At 40.4% G+C, this 25978-nt stretch overlaps 1 protein-coding gene across 1 annotated transcript in view; it reads right to left on the reverse strand.

Annotated features, from left to right (window-relative positions):
- Positions 1–5748: 5748 nt before the first annotated feature.
- The window catches only part of LOC122943763 (phospholipid-transporting ATPase ABCA1-like), a 110197-nt gene continuing 89967 nt past the window's right edge, over positions 5749–25978 (reverse strand). The window contains 19 exon segments of the mRNA XM_044301769.1: positions 5749–7910; positions 9834–10077; positions 10627–10719; positions 10947–11050; positions 11224–11358; positions 13170–13311; positions 16612–16718; positions 17400–17462; positions 18296–18416; positions 18686–18815; positions 19286–19409; positions 19490–19634; positions 19939–20054; positions 20147–20324; positions 21361–21530; positions 23119–23193; positions 23591–23696; positions 24815–24847; positions 24955–25049. Of these exon segments, the coding sequence (XP_044157704.1) occupies positions 7770–7910; positions 9834–10077; positions 10627–10719; positions 10947–11050; positions 11224–11358; positions 13170–13311; positions 16612–16718; positions 17400–17462; positions 18296–18416; positions 18686–18815; positions 19286–19409; positions 19490–19634; positions 19939–20054; positions 20147–20324; positions 21361–21530; positions 23119–23193; positions 23591–23696; positions 24815–24847; positions 24955–25049 (2322 nt within the window). The 3' untranslated portion in view covers positions 5749–7769.

Consider the following 25978-nt stretch of genomic DNA (forward strand, 5'->3'; position numbering starts at 1 on the left):
CTGAATGTAAAAATAAATTCCCCATTAAAAGTGTCCTGTCTGACCGAGGAAGAAGTACATCAGCGACTTAAAATAGACAAATCGCCAGGACCGGATGTCATACACCCTCGTATCCTAAGGGAATTATTTAATGTCATAGCCAGACCCTTATTTCTTATATTTGCGGACTCTATACTGACAGGGAATGTCCCACAGGATTGGCGCATGGCAAATGTGGTGCCAATATTCAAAAAGGTCCAAAAACAGAGCCCGAAAACTATAGGCCGGTAAGTTTAACATCTGTTGTGGGTAAACTGTTTGAAGGTTTTCTGAGAGATGCTATGTTAGAGCATCTCAACGGAAATAAGCAAATAACGCCATATCAGCATGGCTTTATGAGGGATCGGTCAGGTCAAACTAATTTAATCAGTTTCTATGAGAAGGTAAGTTCTAGACTTGACAGCGGCGAATCAATGGATGTCATGTATCTGGACTTCTCCAAAGCATTTGACACTGTACCACATAAAAGGTTAGTATATAAAATGAGAATGCTCGGACTGGGAGAAAACGTCTGTATGTGGGTAAGTAACTGGCTCAATGGTAGAAAACAGAGGGTGGTTATTAACGGTACACACTCAGATTGGGTCACTGTCACTAGTGGGGTACCTCAGGGATCAGTATTGGGCCCTATTCTCTTCAATAGATTTAATAATGATCTTGTAGAAGGCTTGCATAGTAAAATATACATTTTCACAGATGACACTAAACTGTGTAAAGTAATTTACACTGAAGAGGACAGTATACTACTACAGAGTGATCTGGATAGACTGGAGGCTTGGGCAGATAAGGTTTAACACTGACAAATGTAAGGTTATGCACATGGGAAGGAATAATGCAAGTCACCCGTACATACTAAATGGTAAAACACTCGGTAACACTGACATGGAAAAGGATCTAGGAATTTTAAGAAACAGCAAACTAAGCTGCAAAAACCAGTGTCAGGCGGCTGCTGCCAAGGTCAGTAACATAATGGGTTGCATCAAAAGGGGCATAGATGCCCATGATAAGAACATAGTCCTACCACTTTACAAATCGCTAGTCAGACCACACATGGAGTACTGTGTACAGTTCTGGGCTCCTGTGAACACGGCAGACATAGAGCTGGGGAGGGTCCAGAGGAGGGCAACTAAAGTAATAACTGGAATGGGGCAACTACAGTACCCTGAAAGCTTATCAAAATTAGGGTTATTCACTTTAGAAAAAAACACAACTGAGGGGAGAGCTAATTACTATGTATAAATATATCAGGGGGGCAGTACAGAAATCTATCCCATCTTCTATTTATCCCCAGGACTGTGACTGTGATGAGGGGACATCCTCTGCATCTAGAGGAAAAAAGGTTTGTACACAAACATAGAAGAGGATTCTTTACGATAAGAGCAGTGAGACTATGGAACTCTCTGCCTGAGGAGGTGGTGATGGGGAGTACAATAAAGGAATTCAAGAGGGGCCTGGATGTATTTCTGGAGTGTAATAATATTACAGGCTATAGCTACTAGAGAGGGGTTGTTGATCCAGGAAGTTATTCTGATTGGAGTCAGGGAAGAATTTTTTTATTCCCGTAAAGTGGGGAAAATTGGCTTCTACCAGTTTTTTTTTTTTTTTGCCTCTCTGGATCAACTTGCAGGATGACAGGCCGAACTGGATGGACAAATGTCTTTTTATCAGCCTTATGTACTATGCTACTGATACAAAAGCATAGTACACTATACGTTTCCATCCTGTTCAGTAAAAAAAAATAAACACACACATTAATGTATATACTATATAATTATATTATGTTTGCTTGATGGATATGCACCTGTGACTATGAATGTGCTAGTCTAAATTTTCTTGTAAAATGTTATATATATATATATATATATATAGCGATCTCCAAGCAGTCATGCACACCTGACCAGTTAGTATGCCCTGGAGGCTGGTTTTAAAGTCGTATAAAACTGAGTCTGCTTATATAGCACCTACCAGTAGCCATTTGGCTCCAGGAGAAGTATATAGTGGGCTCAGCATGCATGTTGGTACTTGCATCCCTGGATCCGTTGAAAGCTGTAATGGCACCGGACGGGGTTAAAAGCAGAGTGTGCTTGGCATGCATGCTGTACCTACACTCCCTGGACTTTGTGTGGCTGCCATGGCCCATAAAAGGTAGGAACTAGTGTTAGGGACCACTCATGAAGGTGACCTTGACGTGGTGAGTGGCTTATTACGCTTTGGCCAAAATGTACACCAATGCCTTATTCAACATCCAGCATAAAGGAAGGGCAGAGAGCTGGTTGCAGAGTGCGATTGAGTTTATATACAGGTCCTTCTAAAAAAAAAAAAAATTGCATATTGTGATAAAGTTCATTATTTTCTGTAATGTACTGATAAACAGTAGACTTTCATATATTTTAGATTCATTACACACAACTGAAGTAGTTCAAGCCTTTTATTGTTTTAATATTGATGATTTTGGCATACAGCTCATGAAAACCCAAATTTCCTATCTAAAAAAATTAGCATATCATGAAAAGGTTCTCTAAACGAGCTATTAACCTAATCAACTAATTAACTCTAAACACCTGCAAAAGATTCCTGAGGCTTTTAAAAACTCCCAGCCTGGTTCATTACTCAAAACCGCAATCATGGGTAAGACTGCCGACCTGACTGCTGTCCAGAAGGCCATCATTGACCCCCTCAAGCAAGAGGGTAAGACACAGAAAGAAATTTCTGAACGAATAGGCTGTTCCCAGAGTGCTGTATCAAGGCACCTCAGTGGGAAGTCTGTGGGAAGGAAAAAGTGTGTGGCAGAAAACGCTGCACAACGAGAAGAGGTGACCGGACCCTGAGGAAGATTGTGGAGAAGGACCGATTCCAGACCTTGGGGGACCTGCGGAAGCAGTGGACTGAGTCTGGAGTAGAAACATCCAGAGCCACCGTGTGCAGGAAATGGGCTACAGGTGCCGCATTCCCCAGGTCAAGCCACTTTTGAACCAGAAACAGCAGCAGAAGTGCCAGACCTGGGCTACAGAGAAGCAGCACTGGACTGTTGCTCAGTGGTCCAAAGTACTTTTTTCGGATGAAAGCAAATTTTGCATGTCATTCGGAAATCAAGGTGCCAGAGTCTGGAGGAAGACTGGGGAGAGGGAAATGCCAAAATGCCTGCAGTCCAGTGTCAAGTACCCACAGTCAGTGACGGTCTGGGGTGCCATGTCAGCTGCTGGTGTTGGTCCACTGTGTTTTATCACGGGCAGGGTCAATGCAGCTAGCTATCAGGAGATTTTGGAGCACTTCATGCTTCCATCTGCTGAAAAGCTTTATGGAGATGAAGATTTCATTTTTCAGCACAACCTGGCACCTGCTCACAGTGCCAAAACCACTGGTAAATGGTTTACTGACCATGGTATTACTGTGCTCAATTGGCCTGCCAACTCTCCTGAGCTGAACCCCATAGAGAATCTGTGGGATATTGGGAAGAGAAAGTTGAGAGACGCAAGACCCAACACTCTGGATGAGCTTAAGGCCGCTATCGAAGCATCCTGGGCCTCCATAACACCTCAGCAGTGCCACAGGCTGATTGCCTCCATGCCACGCCGCATTGAAGCAGTCATTTCTGCAAAAGGATTCCCGACCAAGTATTGAGTGCATAACTGAACATAATTATTTGAAGGTTGACTTTTTTTGTATTAAAAACACTGTTCTTTTATTGGTCGGATGAAATATGCTAATTTTTTTTAGATAGGAATTTTGGGTTTTCATGAGCTGTATGCCAAAATCATTAATATTAAAACAATAAAAGGCTTGAACTACTTCAGTTGTGTGTAATGAATCTAAAATATATGAAAGTCTAATGTTTATCAGTACATTACAGAAAATAATGAACTTTATCACAATATGCCAATTTTTTTTTAGAAGGACCTGTATATATTTTTTACATTTTCTTTTTTTTTTTTTTTTTTTTTTACAATGGAACTCTATGGTGATATATGCCACTATATGGCATAGGTTTTCGTATAAGTTAAACAGACAAAAAGTGATGTGAACACAACCTGACAAATGAGAATGGAAAATTTCTCCTACATCTAAACATAGCCTAAATTATGCCCTAATGAATAGCCACAATGGGAACATTTTACTGAAGCGTTTTTTTTAAACTGGAACAAAGGTTTACAGTGAGCCGTACAACATGGAACAATAGGCAAAACCCATAACTTGGGCGTCACTCTTTAATTTTATTTTATGTGACAATACAAGGCAATTAACATAGATCTAAGTCTATACTTAACTTTTTTTTAATACTTAAACAGTTAATAATACAAATAGTTTTCAGTCATGGAAATTTCAACAGAAGGATTTAACTTAAAAACTAATATATTGTAAAAAAAACCTTTTATTTTTATTTTTTTGTAATGTTAATGGCTATTCCAGTGCAAAAATAGATCCCATTAGAAACAGCTTAAAGTGCTTGGAATGAGGGACCACAAATAATGAAAAACACAATGTAAAACATCACATCACATGGGAGAAATGTATTATGATTAGGAGCTACACAAATATGCGTACACCTGGAAAGCTCACTCGCCACTCGTGGCCTTTTTGAGCCCACCAGAATGGAGAACTGTGTGGCACATGATTTCTGAAAACCAAGTTAATTCACAAAATAAGAAAAATAAATCTATTTGTGAATTTTTGTCCTTTTAAAAATGCTCATTTTAACAAAAAGCTGGAGAAACTTGCCCAAACTGTTAGACCTGAGTCTTATTCTTTCCAGGAATTGGTTAAATGTTCCAGTTAATGCAAACCACAGGCACAGATGATAATAACAAATATGCACCGTCACACTGGCACAAACAAATGTGTGTGCAGAATATGTTGTAGTAATCTGGTACAGTGAACCAGTATGGTATCACTAACTTGGTTGGCACTATACCCATTACATAATATAGGCACGCAATACAAGCTTACAATTTTTTGACTTGTTACTTATGGTATCCTGACATTTTCTTTATTGTCCGTGCCCTCTAATAAGGCTACTTTCACACTAGCATTTTGGCTTCCTGTTTGTGAGATCCGTCATTGGCTCTCACAAGTGGTCCAAAACAGTTTTGCCCTAATGCATTCGGAATGGAAAAGGATCCACTCAGAATGCATCAGTTTGCCTCCGGTCAGTCACATTCCGCTTTGCTGGCGGACACCAAAACACTGCCTGCAGCGTTTTGCTGTCCGTCCTGGCACACAGTGTAAGTCAATGGGGACAGATCAGTTTTCTCTGACACAATAGAAAACGGATCCGTCACCCCATTGACTTTCAATAATGTTAAAGACCGATCCGTCATGGCTATAAAAAAAGACATAATACAACCGGATCCGTTCATGGCAGATGCATGCGGTTGTATTATTGTAACGGAAGCGTTTAGTGTGAGAATAGCCAGTGTTGAAAAGAAAAGAAAAAAGATCACACTTTGTGTAACACAGAAAAGGTGCAGGAATAAAACTTATTGCATAGACTGATAAAAAAAAAAAAAACCACACAAAATTGCATTGATATGTATGATAAGCTTGTTCTATAAAGTCAGGAAGGCTGATTCACAGGACACTCACTGCAACTATAGCTTCTCCTTCTCTTTCTTGTTACCACCGAATCAAAGCAGCTTTCCCTGTTCTAGCTTATCATGTGCGTATGTGGGGGCCTTTCATCCAACATTTTATAATAGCATTTTCACATAGAGATATGCAAAAATGCTAAGAATGTTAACAGTGACTGCCAGCAGCATACGTAATGTTTCCAGAGATATATATATAATTTTTTTTTTTTTTTTTTTTAATACCGTGAATATTTACTACAGGAAGCACTAGCGCTTTTCTGCTTGTGTAAAACTTATATTAATAACATATACAAGCTACTAATTTTACTAATGCCCTGGGAGGGGGTACCTGTAAACCACACATTCGGCACTCACAGTTTGAGCAGGTCGCCTTGGATACAATATTTGTCAAGTGTGTGTTTAATAGTTACTGGCATGATGTTACTTTAGTGGTAATTTTTCCATTAGATATACATATAAGATATCTACAGTCCATCTACAGCAGTAAAACTCCCTACGTGAGCTTCCATTTATAAGAGTAACAAGTACTATGTTCCATGGTGGCACTGATGGACCGAGCTATTACAGTATACATGTAGCAGGGCCAAGTTTGTATATGAACAACTTTATAAGCAATGTTGTTTGTGCCCGGTAATACTTTTCTGCAGTCCTATGTAAAAATCACTAAAGGACTTCATGATAGGACATCAAACCTAGTTCTGCTCCACCTGAATTTCACTGTTCCACTACATTTTCTTCTGGTTGAGCAAAAGATAAAAATGTGGCAGTGAACCAGTTTGACCACATAAAAAGTATATTTTGGCAAGGCTCGGTTTTATTTTTATTTTTTGCGTTGCTCTGAAAAAAAAAAAAAAAAAAGGGTTCGAACAAGCCTCTTAAAAAAAAAAAAACTCTGGTACAAAGGTAATAGCCATAGTAGGTTCCTGTCACACACAGAAAGTAATCAATATACAAATAAATGTAAAGGGTCATGCCAATAATAATAATTAAAAAAAATATATAACTGTAGTTTGCTTGTATAGCAAATAGATTTTTCTGAGGTGCATTTTTGTGTCATAGCATTATTTCCATCTTTTAACCACCTTCTTCATAGCTAAGGAAATAAAACTACACATCATCTCAACTAACTGGGCATGTTACTTTAATTAAAATGCACTGGAGTCCCATTATCCTGGAGTGCACTGGTTTAGTTTTTGGGAGAATGTGAGCCACAAGACCTTAGGACAACAGAATTATCCTAAACCTAAAGTGTTGGCTTTGCAGAGTGGAAAGCAAGACAGAAAACCAAAATGTTACTTGAGGTTCAAAAATTAACAAAAATGCTAAAATAACACCACAGGACACATGTAACAATGCTACCAAAAGAAATTTAGAAAAGCTGGACAGCCTGTAGAACAACCGGTACTGTGCACTGCATCCATGCATGATACTTTGTGAGCTATGATCCTCTACTACTGATCTATTTCTGGCACATAGAAATGCTGGATGCAATGGCTTTTCACTGGCCTAGTTTGAACCGCCGCTTGTTTCTACGTCCATATTGCTGTTATCTGACCACTAATGGAAGTCACTACAAAATGATAAGCTGTGCTTCAAAGCACGTACAAAATGTACCCACGGTAGCTTAAACGGTAACATCAAAATAACCTGAACCACTTAGAACATCAAAGGTATTAAAGCTAGTCCTTCTGGGCAAACCATGTCTGGATCTTCTGACACACATGTAAAAACCCAACCCATTAATAAATAGTTACTAGTAATGATTTGTCAGTGGTAAGATTGTTGCGATCCTGGAAAAGAATACAATAACAAATACAAAAATTTATATTGTACGTAATAGCTATTATTTCAAACCCACTTTGGAACAGTGGGTCCAACACTAAAGATTCACATTGTCATACTGTTGGCATCTATGTTCAAGTCTTTTACTTGCATACAGTACAACAAGGCAACACAAGAGGCTCTGCCTCCGTTATGGAAATGTGTCTGTCATTGCATTGATTTGCATTGCATTGAGTGGTAGCTCTAGTTGTCCAGTATATGATGCCTCCCTGCTTCGGTCCTAGAGTCCTGATTCCCTGGCATTTATGTCCATCCAAGGAAGGCTTTTCATATAAATCCTCCAGATGTCTCCTGTTTGGCTTGTCACACGTAGCTTTCTTTTACCTTCTCATCCTGAAGAAAAGATGTCAGGACGGACATATCTACTACAGTCTGGTTTTTGTGTAATGACAAGTCCTTCAAAAGATCATCATCACTTTGGTCCTTGGCAAAATTAACAAACACCTAGAGAGGATAGTTAATTTTAGAATATTATAATTCCCGATACATCGACTTGTCAATAAAAAGTATATTATAGTGTTAGGCCTCTTTCACACTTGCGTTGTCCGGATCCGGCTTGTACGCCACTTGCCGGAATTACACGCCGGATCCGGAAAAACGCAATTGTACTGAAAGCATTTGAAGACTGATCAGTCTTCAAAATGCTTTCAGTGTTACTATGGCACCCAGGACGCTATTAAAGTCCTGGTTGCCATAGTAGGAGCGGGGAACGGGTATACTTACAGTCCACGCGGCTCCCGGGGCGCTCCAGAGTGACGTCAGAGCGCCCCATGCGATCACGTGATCCATGCACTTGGGGCGCCCTGACGTCACTCTGGAGCGCCCCGGGAGCCGCACGGATGGTAAGTATGCTGCTCCCCCGCTCCCTACTACACTTAACCATGGCTGCCGGCACTCTAAAGTCCTGGCAGCCATGGTAACCATTGAGAAAAAGCTAAACGTCGGATCCGGCAATGCACCAAAACGACGTTTAGCTTAAGGCCGGATCCGGATCAATGCCTTTCAATGGGCATTCATTCCGGATCCGGCCTTGCAGCAGGTCTTCAGGATTTTTGGCCGGAGCAAAAAGCGCAGCATGCTGCGGTATTTTCTCCGGCCAAAAAACGTTCCGTTCCGGAACTGAAGACATCCTGAACGGATTTCACTCCATTCAGAATGCATTAGGATAAAACTGATCAGGATTCTTCCGGCATAGAGCCCCGACGACGGAACTCTATGCCGGAAGAAAAGAACGCAGGTGTGAAAGAGCCCTAAACTCAGCATTATACATACTTGTGTGTTCCTTGCCCACACTGTAACCAGTGTTACAGTATGGCTTTCCCTTTCTAGCTGCTATCTCCATCTGGAGTCCCATTAGGCCAGTCTCACCACAGCATTGTAATGATTTAAAATGCTGTGTGCCCCTGCCAGACATCAGCTGTAATGAAGTGTACTCACATAATGCCATCAGTACATTTCATTACTGCCGATGTTGGGCAGGAACACACAGCATTATAAACCATTATAATTCAGTGATAAATCACGCTACCACAAGCAGCATGTTTCCTGCAATGAACTTGCTCATCTGAGACTGGCCTTAGAAGTTCTTTTTAAATAACAAGAACAGTTTGACATGTCTATATAGCTAAGCACTTCTGCCACTTTATTCTAGTGCACAGACCCCCCCAAGTATCAATCCATGACTTCTTTTCAGAATGTGTCCCTGAAGTCTGCATGAGAAATAACTGCTCTGCGCACTGTCCAGAAGAGAGACTTCCTATGTGGACCTCTCGAAAGGGTTGTTAACAGATCAATGAAAATTTGTTGCTTGTACAGGACCCAGATTTTAGAAAGAAGCTACTGTATGTGCCTGAAAATAATATACGAATGCTCACCTATTTCAACCACCCCGCTACTTCCAGCACTGCAGCTCTGATCCTCACACCCATGCTTTTTGCGTTTTATATCAGGCGGTGATATGCCCATATACCTCATGTGACTGCTACAGCCAATCACTGGCTGCAGAAGAATAGGGCCATATACCACACATGCCAGTGATTGGCTGCAGCAGTGTATGGTGTACACAGGCACAAATCATCACTGCAGCCAAGAATATGGTGTCATGGCTGTGATGGGGAGGATCACAGTGGCATGATGGGGAATATATGTTCTTTTACAGTTTTACAACAATGCTGTCTTAAAGGAATTTTTAAAAATAAGTTGGACAACAACCTAACAGCCACACGTCCACCATATAGGCCAAAAGGAACAAAAAAGAAAGGTTTTTGAATGCAGAAGGCATACGATTTCAAGCTAATAAATTATGCCATACGATAAATTGCAGGATGACCCATTATAAGAACTATTGTATATTTGATAAACACGTACTTGGTCAAGAGTGGTCTGAGAGACTGAATAATCTTCAATGTGAAGTCTTTTCTTGTTATTGGAAAGGATGCTGAAGATCCTGGCCAAGGAGGACTGTGAAGAGCACAGCTGGTACTGCAGCATTCCTCTATGTTTCTCTTTTAAAACGCTCCCTGGAAAAGCATGGCTGAAAAAGTCCTCCACAGGCTTCAAATCAGGGTTTGCTCCGGTTATCCTCACTATGATGGTATACCCATCACCAAACCTGTTGAGCAGAACAAATCAATGACTAATTTTTCAGTCTACATGTAACTTACTAAAAACAGTGAAAACAGTGTAAGGCTACATTCGCAACCGTGGCTGGGTGTTCGACAGGTCAGTTGGACAAAAAGCTGCATGCAGCAGTTTTTGTTCAACCGGTTCTCAGCTTATTTGCCAGGAAGTAGCCAGATCTCTGCTGGTCCCCATTATAGTTAATGGGGTAGTATCTGGCAATGACAAATCCAGAGAATTCTGACAGGCTGTTCTCTTCTGGAACAGCCTGCCAGAGTTCTCTGCCGCTGCTCGATTTCCTAACATTTATATGTATTATTAATGGTACTGCTAGCCTTTGTTTATATGAAAGAACATAAATCTCAGAAATCCAATGCATGTCTGCCTAGTGTCTTGTGAGACAATTGTAGAAAAAAAAAAAAAAAAAAAAAAAAAAAAAAAAAAAAAAAACACAATTATAGCATACAGACTGGACCAATTAAATATATGCTAATATAAGCAATGCCGTTAAGTGGAAAAAAATAATAGAAATGTGAATTACTTGTTTTTTAGATGTTGTACGCTTCCCAGGCATCTGAATCTGCCATTGACCATTATAGCCATTCTTGTGCAGAGAGCTTCACATTCTTCCATACTGTACAAGACAAGAGACAATACAGAGTTAATAAACAGAATTTGTTTAAATTGCACACAGGGTTCCTCAAGTACAATTATAGATGGATTTCATTAGCTCTGCTTAAGTACGTGCCTATCTCCTGTCAGCTCCTATTCAATGACTGGACAGGACCATTATAGAAATGCACAAGACTTCAAGTTATAATTCTTCTTCACCACACTTTCCTGAAAAGTAGTAACACTAACCTGTGTGAAGTTAACACAACGGATCTTCCTTCTTTAATAACGCTCAGGGCACAGTTCCATAAGAAGCGCCTTGATTTAGGATCCATTCCTGTGGTTGGTTCATCCTATATTTTTTTAAAGATACAATCTCTTTTGAGATGCTCTGAAACTACCATTAACATCAAGTATAAACCTTTTCAGAGTATGGCAGCCATTCTATAATTAGCATGTTTTAAATGATATTTAGAGGCTGCAAAGGTATACAGAGAAATAAGCACAGTGGTGTGTGGTATCTTACCAGAAATACTACTGGCGGTCCTCCTATTAAGGCAATAGCTGTAGACAATTTACGTTTGTTTCCTCCACTGTAGGATCCTGCGCATTTGTCCGAGTATTTCACTAAGCCTAGCTTCTGCACAGCCCATTCAGCAACCTAACAAAGAACAAAAACACTGTCAGCTTTCCACTGCTGGTGCACTGGAAGACAAAGTATTACTCCTAATTAGCGATGAGCGAAGCGTGCTTCAGATCCTAGATCCAAAGTCACTTTGCTCAAAACTTCGGATTAATGCTGTCTGGAGATCAGTCTCCAAACAGCATTAAAATGTATGGGCCCCGATGGGCCGAAGTTAGTTATTTGCAAAGTCTCATGAGACTTCGGTATTTTATTGATAGTGGAAAACCACTTTAAAACTTGGATGCAAACTCTGCTTCGGTTCCGAGATACCAGTTTTTCACTTTAAAAGTCAAATACCGAAGGTCTCTCCGGATCTCTGTCTAGCATTAATCCAAAGTTTTTAACGAAGCAACTTTGAATCTAGCATCTGAAGCTCACTCATAACTACTCTTAATAATGAAACAGGTACTTTGAGAATTAAAAAGGAAAACTTGGCACAAAAATGCAACGTAAGCTACCAGCACCATGTTATAGAGCAGGAGAAGCTGAGCAGAAATACTTTTATTAGGAAAATATTGAGTAAAACTTGTCATTTATACATTTAAATTCCTGCTCACTCTGGGCTTTGAAGTCAAGGAGATGGTCCTATCAGTGACTGACAGCCTGCACTCTATGACTGTGTATACAGAGATAGATGTTAGCCACTGATAGGACCTCCTCCTGAAGCCCAGAGAGGTACATTACAGGTTTTACGGAATCTTTTCCCATAACACTATATATTAATCTGCTCAGCTCCTCCTGCTCTATAACAATCTGCCTGCAGCTCAAAGACAATGTTCAACACGACAGGTTTCCTTTAAATTAAACAAAGGTCATTCGTTATGAAAACAGAGAATCTTGTCTGTAAAGGTATACTTAGATCTTATAAAAACAGTACTGCACATTTCTGAAGCTAAAATTAATTAGAAGCTGAATATAATTTCCAGTAAATTATGGCGAGTCTTTTAACCATGGAGTTACAAGATAGCAAAGCGATTTAGAAACGGATTGTAAAGCGGTTCTTATTCGCACTGACAGCAAACCACTACAGATTAGAGACAATTGAGAAAGATGAGATATGACCCCGGCTGCCAGTAGCATGGTTCCTGGGTTTAAAAGGTAACAGCTGGTAAACATAAGGTATGCCTTTTGTATTTTTAATATGGGAAAAGGGGGTGATTTAATGTTTATATATTTTTTTAATATTTGTAAAAACTGTTCTTTACATTTTTTTTTTTTTTTTATTCCCCTAGGGGACTTAAACTTTCAATCCTCAGATTGCTTCTCCCTAGACTTCAATGCCTTTTGCAGCCTATAGGAATTTAAATTTTTCCAGTGTAGCCATAGCAGACTGGGGGCTACTACAATGAATGAACAACTACCCAAATTTACCTACGGGGAACTGTTTGGGCCCCTGGAACACAGCGCTCCTGTGAAAGGGCCTCTAAAATGCCACGGTCACAAATTACCATGCCATCTAAAGTGTTAAATGACATCTGCTCTGCTCTTTAAAACAGAAACCTGGCAGCTATGGCGTCAGCTCAACTTCAGATTGGGCAAAATGTTTAAATGCAGAAGGGGTTAAAGGGATATTGAAGGTTATGAAATAAGCTTTCTCCCAAAACTTCTGTCCATTAGTTGGGTCTGGTATCGCAGCTATGCTCCTTTAAAGAAAAAATTGTCGCGACTTGAAATAAACACAACCTATAAAGAGATGTGGCAGAGTTTTGGAGGAAAATAGCCATGTTTTGTTAAAAATCTTGGGACAACCCTGTTAAGTCCTACAAACTGAGCACTAAAAATCTTACCTTGCAAACCTCCTTGTCAGGCACCCCACGCAAAAGGGCATACAATTCCAGATGCTCCCGGCCTGTCAGCAGCTCGTTGAGGGCATCAAACTGAGGACAGTAACCCATATTCTGATGGACTTCTTGCATATCAGACAAGATACTGTAAAAAAAAAAAAAAAAAAAAAAAAAAAAAATTTACATCATTTCTTAGAATGTCTTCCTTTCTGCGACTGCAATTCAAATCCATAATGGTCATTTTGCAACTAGGTTTTCACACTACAGCATTTCTGGACATGTCAGTAACGCCATACATGATTTAACCCCTACCAGCCAAAGCCACTCAGTTTTTTTCCTCCCTGGCTTCCAAGAGCCACAACATTTTTATTTTTTTGCTTACACAGCAATATGAGGGTCTGTTTATTTGCAGGGTGTGTAGTATGTTTAAATGGCTTCATTTATGGTTCTGTTATGATCTGGGGAACCAGATCAGCTGGGCGTCCCACTCTGACATCAAAGCCCTGGGCCAATGATGTGGCACGTTGGGGTCAACAGCGTCAGGACACTCTGCAAGCAGCTACACCTGGGAGCCAGGGCTGTTCCTTGGTCAGTATATTAGGCCAGCGCCTGAATGTACATGTAGGGATAGTGGGTCTGGGAAGTTTGACCCTAAGTTCACACCTGAGCGTTTTACAGCGCGTTCCTACGCGCTGTAAAACGCTCAACACATGAAAAGCAATGCTTCCCTATGGGAATGGTTCTCACCTGGGCGTTTTACAGCGCGTACGATCGCGCTGTAAAACCCGACGCTCAAACAAGTACTTGAGCTTCTTTGGGGCGTTTTGACGCGCGTTTGTGGCCATAGGACACTGCAGTCAATGACACAAACGCGCGTTTACCATTACAAGAAACGCTCAGGTGTGAAAGCAGGGTTAGGGCTACACTATCCCTGTTTGTGTGTGACGGTAGTCACATTATCCTGACAGGTTCCTTATAATGTATTGCAAAGCTGAAAAAATTATGCATGAGATGGATTAGGTAAAAAAATTAAATAAAATCACAATTCCAGCATCGTTTTGTCTTTTGGGGTTTCACTTTAATGATGTTCACCACGCAATAAAAATTGTGTTACAACAGTTTATTTTCCCATCTCTGCAGTTGTTAGGTCTCATTTTTTGCAAGGTGAGCTGTAGTTTTTATTCATAACATTTTTAAATATGACTTATTTATTGTTTAACTTTTAATATTATGGTAAAAGAACCAAACCTCAAAAAACACACACACACACAAATATAAAAGTAGATAGCTTAATATCTGATACCTACACTCAAGCTACAACAGTCAGTGTAGTGCATACCGTAAGGCGCAGTAACCAGCCTGACACCTACACATTTGATAGAGCTTAGAGCATGCAATTAAATAACCAGAGGTTGTTTGTTGTAAAACTCACGGTTACTTGTCACCTAATGGTCTGTAGGTCAGCACCCAAGAAAAAAAAAGTGTGTGTACTTTCCCTAAATAGTCCCTACCTGAAGGCAGAGCACCCACCCCGATAGAGGAGACCCCACTTCCAGGTGACAAAACCCTCAAAGACAATAGGTGTCCCTACTGACTTAAAAAAAAATTCTTCCCGACGCGTTTCCCCAAAAGGAGATATCCAAATGGTTCACCTCTGGTTATTTAATTGCATACTCTAAGCTCTATCAAATGTGCAGGTGTCATGCTGGTTACTGTGCCTTACTGCTTGTTGATATGATGTATGCACTACACTGACTGTTGTATCTTGTGTAGGCATCAGATAGTAAGCTATCTACTTTATCTTTATAGTATATGTTTTGGGGGTTTGGTTCTTTTACCATATTATTAAAAGGTAAATTTTAGGGGTTTCATGTTCATTTTCCCCTTATGCAAGTATATATTGCATTCCTGTGATTTATTATTTATTGTTACTCAATGCTTTTCAGAGGTTAGGTGATCAAAAACAAAACTTTGGAGCTTTGTGATTTTTTTTTATGTGATAAATACCATGATGGTTTAATATTTCAGCCATTTTTGGATTTGGCGATACCAATTATAGTAAATTTTATTTATCACGAGAAATGGGAATAGGCAGTTTTTTTTTATATTTTTTGTTTAAATAAATAAACTAGAAGTAAAACAAATTAACCATTTTTGTTTCAACTTTTTTAGTCACCTAGGAACCTGCAATCAAGCTTATATATTGTGGTGTATAGCGATTTTACCAGCATCCTAGTAAACCAGTCTGTCATAACAATCAACTGGCACCCCGCAATTGCTTCTCGGAGTGCTCGATTGGTGGATATAGGGAGCCCCCTCCCCCTATCTAACCGTTCGGTGCTGTGACATCTGAGGGACTGAATGACCCGGACCAGAGTTTTTTCCAATCCCAGTCACTGCAGGTGGATAACACAACCAACACTGCCGCGCATGGAGTGAGGTTAGCTACCGAACATACATTCGCTTTCAACTTTGTATAGAAACAATGTGTTGGGAAGAGGATAAATAGGTGTCCCATCTGACAGAAGCTGACTCTTATGATTAACATCTCACAAAATGTAATTGTTAGAACACCAGTGACACTAACCAATTACTCCTATAAATGAATATTATACACAAAGGGGCAAATTTACTAATCCTGTAGAGGACCTAGGCTGCCTAGACATGCATCAGATTTATCTCAGAGGCTCATGCTGGATGATTATGGTATGGCTAGACCCTTTTGACTCACTGTATACCATCTACTAGTTGGCTTACTTTACGACAGAATTTCAAAATTGTGGAGCAATTTTGGTGCATAATGTCATGCCCTTTTCACTTAGGCTCCTTTCACACTAGCGTTCGTCGGTCCGCTCGTGAGCTCCGTTTGAAGGGGCTCACGAGCGGACCCAAACGCCTCCATCCAGCCCTGATGCAGTCTGAATGGAGCGGATCCGCTCAGACTGCATCAGTCTGGCGGCGTTCAGCCTCCGCTCCGCTCGCCTCCGCACGGACAGGCGGACAGCTGAACGCTGCTTGCAGCGTTCAGCTGTCCGCCTGGCCGTGCGGATCCGTTCAGACTTACAATGTAAGTCAATGGGAACGGATCCGCCCATATGGCTCAATCTGCAAGCGGATCCGTCCCCCATTGACTTTACATTGAAAGTCTGAACGGATCCGCTCAGGCTGCTTTCACACTTAGAATTTTTTCTAAGTTATTAATGCAGACGGATCCGTACTGAACGGAGCCTCCGTCTGCATTAATATGATCGGATCCGTTCAGAACGCTAGTGTGAAAGTAGCCTTAAGCCACTCACCCTGTCCAGCTAAGAACAAATACATTATCTAAAGTGGGCCTTATTTTGCCACAATTCACAACACAATCTAGGAGCACTAACATTAGTAGATGTGGGCCATACATTTCAGCTACCGCTATGCTGGGCTACCTGTGTAAACAGAACCTCACCTGTGTCCCTTCAGGAAGGCTTCTCCAGCAGTCACATCAGTATCTCCAGTGAGCATCTTAAATGTAGTAGTCTTACCAGCGCCATTAACCCCAAGCAGGCCGAAACACTGAAAGAAACAGAGAGTATTAACTTTTTTGAAAATAATCATAGTAATAATAATTACAGTGTAGCAGTTTAACCAAAACTGTGCAAACAGGGTGTTATAAATTAATGGCTCTTTCATATGTGAGTGAATCGCAGACGTGGGCTGTCTGATCTTTAAACATCAGTGGTTTTTCACTGAAGCACGCCCTATTTTTGTCAGTTATTAGGGATCCCTCATGCATATTATAGCCTACAGCTCTGAAAAGCACAGAGACAACATGAATGCTATTTGTGTTAGGTCTGTGGTTTTCATGGATCGTTGCTAGGAAATGCTATGGAAATTAATTATCAGCCTAGCAGTGTATGTGGAATACGGATGACACACAGAATGCAAAAAAGACTGACATGGACCAAACACAGATCCTTCATGGACATCTTTACAAATGAACCACTGACCATCTTGTCATGATGTCATCATGGATGTGTGAAAGTGGCCTAACGGTTTGATATGATAAGTTCACTACCATCTGTGGAATGGTTTACACTAGCAATCTATTTAAGGATCTTTTTAATGAGAAGCGAGTTGGATTGATTAGAAGATAAAACATTAAAAATAGAAAAATCATCAGAAAATTGGTCTAAAAATTTGTAGCAGAAATGTATTGTAGATGGATGGTGTATTAATCATGGAATGGAACAGTACCTCTCCTGGGGGTATTCCCACACACAGTCTATCTACAGCTGGCTTTCTTTTCATTCTGTAGATCTGAAAATGAAGACTTTGATTAAATGACCATTCGAAACAGATGAAATATGTTCTGCAGTGAGTGCAAACCTCACAATACTATATGAAGCATTAGAACCTTTAGGATCACCTTTACTAGAGGGTGATATGTCAGTAGAGGACAATTTTTGGAATAAAAATTACGGAGGTGATAAAATGACCTTTTTCATAAAAATAAATAAATAAAAAGGTTGCCCCAGCTGGACAACTCCTTCTCCAAAAGGCGGCTGCCTGAGGAATAAAGTGCAGGTCCAGCTGCTGAAAGTGAAACAGAACCCATGGATTACCCTAATGGAAGCCACACCTTTTAGCAACTTTTTGCTCTGGCCAAATGAAGGTTCCCAATAAAATATACGGAAATGTATCCAGTAAAATAATCTTTTTTGGCACTATATTCGCATCTGCACCGAGTGATGCTACTGACTCTACTAAAACAGTTTGACTACAAATGAATGCAGTTCTAGCTCCACAACATTTCTTTGGTCAGCACTGAACTGCAATACAATTACATACACATGGAACAGTGTAAAACACAAACTTGCAAATGATCAGTAATAGATTAGATTGTAAATGTGTAAAACAGGCCATCATAACTTTCTAATTCTGAATGCCAACCTGAACCATAGTATAAATATAAAAATATATATTTTTTTTTTTTAGAAAAGCATGGCATTGTAGCCTCCAGAACTCTAGAGATTCATAACATGTGTGAGGCAGATGCGAAGCTTGCCTGTTATGTGCCTGAGGAAACATACCGATCACGAGTCACGCAAAGGGAGCATCACCATACTAAACAGGTGTGAGCATGTCCATACCTTTGTCAATCCTTTGATTTCCAAGATGTCACTCCGACCCCCTTCATTCGTTATCCTCTGCCTCTCTCTCGCCACGTCTTCATCCTCGTCAATTACTGGAGGAAGCTTTGCAGTCACTGGCCTAGGGAGAAACAGGCTCTTGTCATATGATTACATATACATATACATATTTTTATTACAATGCAGGGATATTATCAAGTTTCTAATGCCTTTTATTGCCACTAGCATTTCTTGAAACTGTATCTGTGCTAAACATTATTTATTATGGGTCTACAAGAAAATGGAAATGTGACTTATTCTAAATAGTTTATTTTTTATGAAAATAAATGATACAGGAATACCTGCAGGGTTTAAAGGAGTCAGAGCCAAGTCAACAATTTGAATAGTTACCTTGGTTTGATGAAAAAGCGGTACTGAATCAGCAGAGTTATGACAAAAAACACCACTCCTTCTACAGCCATGGCAAAGAGATTTTTTCCAACCAGATCCCAGGACATAGGAGAGACAAAGCGATTTTCTCCTGTAAAGTTAGAGAGGACCCACAGTCAGATACCTGAAATTATAGCCTATTATATTAAAGGGTTGTCTCATCTGAGACAATAAGGGCATATCGCTAGGATATGCCCCCATTGTCTGATAGGTGCGGGTCCCAGTACTGGGACCTGCACCTATCTCCTAAACGGATCCCTATATGTGACGGAGGGTGCACTGCACATGCACAGCAACCCTCCATTCATTTCTATGGGGCCTCCGAAAATAGTGGCCAGTCATGCGCGGTGCGCTCCCATTCACTTTTATGGTGAGAGAGCTTGGTGGTGGCTGGACCGGAGTTCTTCAGCAACCACTTTGGCCCACTCCGTTCTCAATATAGGTGCTGGCCGCAGCGGTGGGACCCACACCTATCAGACAATGGGGGCATATCCTAGCGATATGCCCCCATTGTTTCAGATGAGATATCCCCTTTAAAGACAATACAAAAAGACTACTCACCAAATCTTTCTAGAGCGTCAGCCATGGCCTGATTCTTCACCATATCTATGAGTCCTCTTCCAAGACAGAAATGAGGGAAGATGAGCAGCACTGACTTCAAAATGTCATTGATGTTGTTTAGTTTCTGAAAAGAAAGTGCTGCATGTTATGTAATGTCTATATGATATCATGCACACGATATACAAGTATGATTGATAAACTTACATTATTTGTAAAAAGTTCAAGTACAAACGTGGCCACACTGCCATTGATCCCAATGAAAAGATTGATGCTTGTTAACACCACATAGGCTGTGCTGGGGATCTTAAAGATAAAGGATGCTGGGTACATCAGAGGAGTTATGGACCACCTACAAGATAAAGCAATTATTGCTGATCTCTTTAAGGACTTTCACGACTATAAATAATAATTTATATAATCACCTAAAAACAAAAAATGATTGTGCTTTCACACAGTTTGCTTGTCTACATTAACATCTCTGCAGCGCCAGTGATGAAGACAAGCAAAGTGCTGCTAAAGTAGTAGCTTCAAATATACGCTCTCCTTTCAATACATAGCATATGTGCTCTGCAAGTTAAGCCTTGCTAACAGAAAAAAAAAAAAAAACTAACTACCCCCACCAAATATACCACAAAAAAAATAGAAAATCTTACCCATATAACAAAAGTAAAAGTGCCAGCACTGGTAAATTGGAAGACGATACATAGGAGTCTTGCTGGAAGCAGATGAATATTATAATGACCAATGTTGCTGGCACAATGTAGTTACACTGGAAGGAGAAATTACAATGAAATAATTAGTTTTGGGACACCAATTTCATATCCTGACAACAGTAAATGATGGGCTTTTTTGTTTTCTTACCATATCCCACACAAAGTTGGCCAGCCAGTAGATCACAGGCTTCACTCCACTAATACACTGCAAATGTTTGGCTTTGCTCACTCTCTCTTGGATCAGGAAAACTACAAAGCTGGCTGGCACAAATGACATTGCAAAAATGACACAGATGGAAACCAGGACATCTACTGACGTAGTCATCCTACAGAATACACAAAAGAGAAAATACAAAGGAATCAGTCATCAATAATCACACCAAGTGTACTGCTTAGGGTATGTTCACATCTGTGTTGGAGGCTCCGTTCAGAGCTTCAGTCACAGAAATTGTCAAAAATATCTGAGAGAAAATTCCTCCATACAGGACTTTTCTCCACAAAAAAAAAAAAGTTTGCCAGAACGGAAACCGAATGGATCCCATTAAAATGGGATTTGTTAGGTTCCATTCGTGTCAGTTATATGTCAAATATGGCATTTCCGTTAAAGGGATTCTGTCACTACGTTTTGGGCTATAGAGATGCGGACATGCACGGCTAGATCAGCCGCTAGCATGTCCGCAATATACCTGTCCTATAGGGCTGTGTGCTTTTATTTTCTTTAAAAAAGGATTTTAGAGATATGTAAAATTAGTCTTGTAGGTGCCCAAGGGGCTATACTAACCTTCCTGGTGCCCAGCCACGCCCGCCTGTGAAGGAGCCCAGCACCGCCTATGTCCTCCGAATCTCCTTCTTTCATCACCGATAGATTGCCGTAATCTCGCGATGCGCGAGCTCGCGCAGTTCATTCCCTGAGGCTGATGCCAGCACAGGGAAGGAACACTATACCGGCACTGCGCATGCGCGAGCTCGCGCATTACGAGATTACGGCAATCTATCGGTGATGAAAGGAGGAGATTCGGAGGACATAGGCGGTGCTGGGCTCCTTCACCGGCGGGCGTGGCTGGGCACCAGGAAGGTTCATATAGCCCCTTGGACACCTACAAGACTAATTTACATATCTCTAAAATCCTTGTTTAAAGAAAATAAAAGCACACAGCCCTATAGGACAGGTATATTGCAGACATGCTAGCGGCGAATCTAGCCGTGCATGTCCGCATCTCTATAGCCCAAAACTTGGTGACAGAATCCCTTTAATTACGTTCTTTTGCTGTTAGAACAGAAGAACAGAAAATAGTAGTGATGTGAGGGAGTTCTTATTGACACTACTTTTTAGTATTCAGGAATATCAGGGGTAATACTTACAGTGCAACCTCCGATAGCTGTTCTTTGGTGAGGTTTAAAGGATGATTGACGGCTGTAATCCCATATTTGGCAGCATCCTTTCCCTCAGGTAGTTTGGAGCGGAGGATGGCATTGTTCATCACATTAAGGAAAGCGCTGATAGCATGCCATCCTTTGTTATTAAACCACACCTGAAAACATACAGTGCAGATATGTGATCACTGCAGCACACTCAGAAGTACAATGCATCATTAACAGCTGCTAGAAAACAGAAATAGTTCTCAACACTTAGGGTCATCCAGTCGATACCACACAGAATCTGAACCAGCCATAGGTTGTACGTTGCCTTCTATAGATGCTCCCACACTTAGTGTGCCATATAATGTTCAAATGATAAAAAGACAGTGTGCAAGTAACCATACTGAAATCCAGATAATACCTCCATAAGGTAACAAAATAATGCCAAATCAATAAGTTATGGAATAATGCTAGATATAGCTCAAGTGTGGGATCAAGGATGAAAGCTCTGAGTAGGCCATCAGGGCAGTACCACACATTAGTGGTGAAAAGGATTTGTCCTATGTAACCACAATGTTGTACATCCCAAAACGTGGACATGCCTGCTGTCAGCATAAGTGCTTGCAGTCTGGTTCTCATCTCCTTTTCGCTTGTTAGTTACTGATCGCAGAGAAGTAAGGGACTGCCACAAGACAGTTGGTATACAGGAACACAGTACAGGTCATTTCATTCCTAAGTGCCATTCTTCTCTCTGTGATTGGTATCTAACAGAGTGCAGGGAAGAGAGAAATGTACAGAGCTACCAGCAGTCCGCACTGGCAGCAACACAGATTAGCAGGGACATAAGCAGAAAGGCCACATACAGGGAGCCAGGGGCTGGGTGAGATAAGAGGCAGGCTGAGAGAGCTGCCGCTATATGTCCTTAGTGTTTTGTAGAACACTGAAGATTTACTCTCCGCAGCAATGCTCAGATAGTGTTGCCAAGAATACCCAGTTTCCTAATAAAATAAAACACATTTCCCTTATGAGGTACTGTATATTACTAAAATAGTTAAAGGGTTTCTGTCATGAGAAATAACGTTATGTAGCTGACATTAGCGATGTGCTAATGTCAGCAGAACATAACTGTATGACTTGTTTCTCCCTGCCTGCCGCCATTCCCTAAAAATAAAGACTTTTATAATATGTTAATGAGCCTCTAGGTGCTACTGGGGCGTTGGTGCAGCACCTAGAGGCTCAGTCTTCTCACCCTTTGGCACGCCCAGGTCCAGTTGATTGACGTCAGAGTTCACCTCAGTGCCCCGTAAACCCAACGCTTGCGCCGTCCCGTTTAGTATTCGGCGCAGTGAGTGAAGGACGCGCTCCTGCTGCCGGCTTCCTCACTGCACCTGTGCCAAATACTAAACGGGACGGCGCAGGCGTGGGATTTACGGGACACTGAGGAGAACTAGGAGTCAATCAACTGGACCTGGGCGTGCCAAAGGGTGCGTAGACAGAGCCTCTAGGTGCTGAAGCAATGCCCTAATAGCACCTGAAGGCTCAATAGCATATTTCAAAAGTCTTTATTTTAAGAGAACGACAGCAGGCAGGGAGTTATAACGCTTACATGTTATGTACTGATGACATTAGCACATCGCTAATGTCAGTCAGCTACATAACATTATTTCTCATGACAGAAACCCTTTAAGATGATTACCCCTACATAATATTAAAAATAAAATAGCAGTTACACTTTAAGTATGGAAAGTGATCTATAATTACCTTCACATTATCTTTTGCATCGAGTCCTTTCATAAATGTCCCAAAGCTATCAAGGAAACGGTTAGCAGCCCCATTCTAAGAAAGGAAAATAAAAGAACCCAAGACTACTATTAGTGCATCAATGTAATTTACCGGTAATAGATATATTCACTTCAGTATTACATTTCAAAATATATCTTCATATTTTCTAATGTAACTGCAAAATAGAAACAACAGGCGTCTTACATGAAGTCTATTTCTCTGTTTTCAAATCTCAAAGTTTTCATTAATATGATCTAAATGATATGACTAACGCAAAGCTTAATTTTTTTACATGCGTCCCATTTCCATTTCTTAAAAAATCCCAAAATTCTAAAATGGGTTTAAACATAAAATGAAGTAAGATAAGCAGGCAATATTGAATAAACAAAACACAACAGGTTTCACAAGGTTTTTTCCTTTTTCAAAATCGAAAATCTACAAAACTACATACCTTTGAGATGTCGAGTTGTTTCTTGATGTGTTTAATGGAGGCCAAAACATCTTCACTTGGTGGAAATACTGGGGTGCTACTTGCACCAAGGGAGAAACCACCATACCTGAGGAACAAAATGGTACATGCAGGAAAAGTTTTTATTAAAATAAAGATTACCGGCATCACCACCCATAAAAATAAAAATCAATAGTACGCTTTTTTAATAAATTAAAGCATTTATAGTATTTCTGTATGTATATACTATAAAGAATAAGTTCCAAACAGAGGACGAACCTCTGCTATCTTTGCCTCTTCGCAGACAGGCATATTTATGTATAAAAAGTATGGCGTACCTATTTAGTGGTAGGTAACATTTCTTCACAGAGCATTCTTTGAAGTTTTGGGAATATTACCTGTACATACATTTGTATATGTAACAAGCTTATATGAGTAATGTTAGGGATCCACTAATATTCCATTATAGATTGCTTTCGTATTAATTGGTAAAGCATATAATACTGGACACAATAGAAGCTTTCCTAAAGTGATGTTAACACGCCCTGCTAGACCTGACACATGACAAATACCATTGGTACCCAACTAACCATGTAATAGTGTCCATCGGGTTCCACCAGAGTATCTGTTGCTTTGACAGGAAAAACAGTGCTGCATTAAGTTCACTTTTTCCTGTCAAATATGAGTTAGGGCTTGTTCACACGACTATGGCTTTTTCAGCGTTTTGCAGACCGTTTGTCACGGATCCGTTGTTCCGTTTTTTTGTTTCCGATGTGTTTCCATTTGTTCTGTTTTTCCGTATGGAATATACAGTATACATTACATAGAAAAAATTGGGCTGGGCATAACATTTCCAATAGAGGGTTCCGCAAAAACGGAACGAATACGGATGCATTTTTTTTGCAGACTCATTGACTTTAATAGAGCCACGGAACAGGATTTGCGGACAATAGGACAAGACTCAAAATGTAACGGAAACTGAATGCTCACTGAGTACATTCCGCTTTTTTTGTGGACCCATAGACATGAATGGTTCCGTATACGAAACGCAATAAACAGCCCGTATACGGAACGCAAAAAAAACGTTCGTGTGAACAAGCCCTTAAGCTGCAACAGAAAGTACAAGCGGAGCCTCCAATGCAGATGGTAACAGGATAATAAACTGTTCTTATTGTCTGCAAATATACATCTAGAGATTAAAAAGTATGAACAAGAGCGAATACATACCGAAACTCATTCACCGCGATCTTGTTCTTTAAGCTAAAAAAAATGGAGTCAAAATAATTACAAATTCATTCACAATTTCTGGACTAGATGTTTGCATAAAGGATTTATTTATTTTTTGACCGTAATCAGTTATCACTTACCTTTTTCCAATAATTTGAGCATAAGTCTTTACTAGATAATCTGATATGTTCCTTCCGGTCAGGTTTTGCAGGACAACTGAAGAATTTAGCTTTTTCTTTTTGTTTGGAAAGAGACAAAAATCACAAGCATTAATACTTGCACAGCAAATAGCTTAGGCTACTTTCACACTGGCGTTTTGGCTTCTATTTGTAGGATCCGTTCAGGGCTCTGCAGAAGCGGTCCAAAGCGGATCAGTTTTGCCCTAATGCATTCTGAATGGAAAAGGATCCGCTCAGAATGCATCAGTTTGCCTCCGTTCTGCCTCCATTCCGCTCTGGAGGTGGACACCAAAACGGTGCTTGCAGTGTTTTGGTGACCGCCTGACGATGCGCAGGCAAACGGATCCGTCCTGACACACAATGTAAGTCAAGGGGGGTGGATCCGTTTTCCCTGACATATGGCACAATAGAAGACTGGATCAGTCTCCCATTGACTTTCAATGGTGTTCAAGACGGATCAGTTTTGGCTGTGTTACAGCAGATAATACAAACGAATCAGTTCTGAACAGATGCAGACATTTGTACTATCTGAACTGAAGCGTTTGTGCAGATCCATCATGGATCTGCACCAAACGAGAGTGTGAAAGTAGCATTAGTACGCACATGCAATTTAAAAAAAAAAATTGGAATCGCTATATATATATATATATATATATATATATATATATATATATATAAAAAAAAGGTTTGATTATACACCTCTTATCTCTACCTCTGACATCCACGAGCAGCACACATAATTCTGTAACACTCTGTTCACAACCATCTACATTAGACAAAAGCCAAACCTCTATGACTACCAGAACTAGCAGAGCGCTGGCGTGAGGAAATGTATAAAGAAAATCATTAATAATATATGCCTGCTCTCTGCGCCACAATTCTCTGTTCCGGGAATTGTCTGTTCACTACATTATGTACTCCACAACAGGATATGACGCAATGCATTTCCAGCAGGGACCTTCTAGTGAACAAACACGGAAATATT

Source organism: Bufo gargarizans, chromosome 7 (assembly GCF_014858855.1).
Source record: "Bufo gargarizans isolate SCDJY-AF-19 chromosome 7, ASM1485885v1, whole genome shotgun sequence".
Taxonomy (NCBI): domain Eukaryota; kingdom Metazoa; phylum Chordata; class Amphibia; order Anura; family Bufonidae; genus Bufo; species Bufo gargarizans.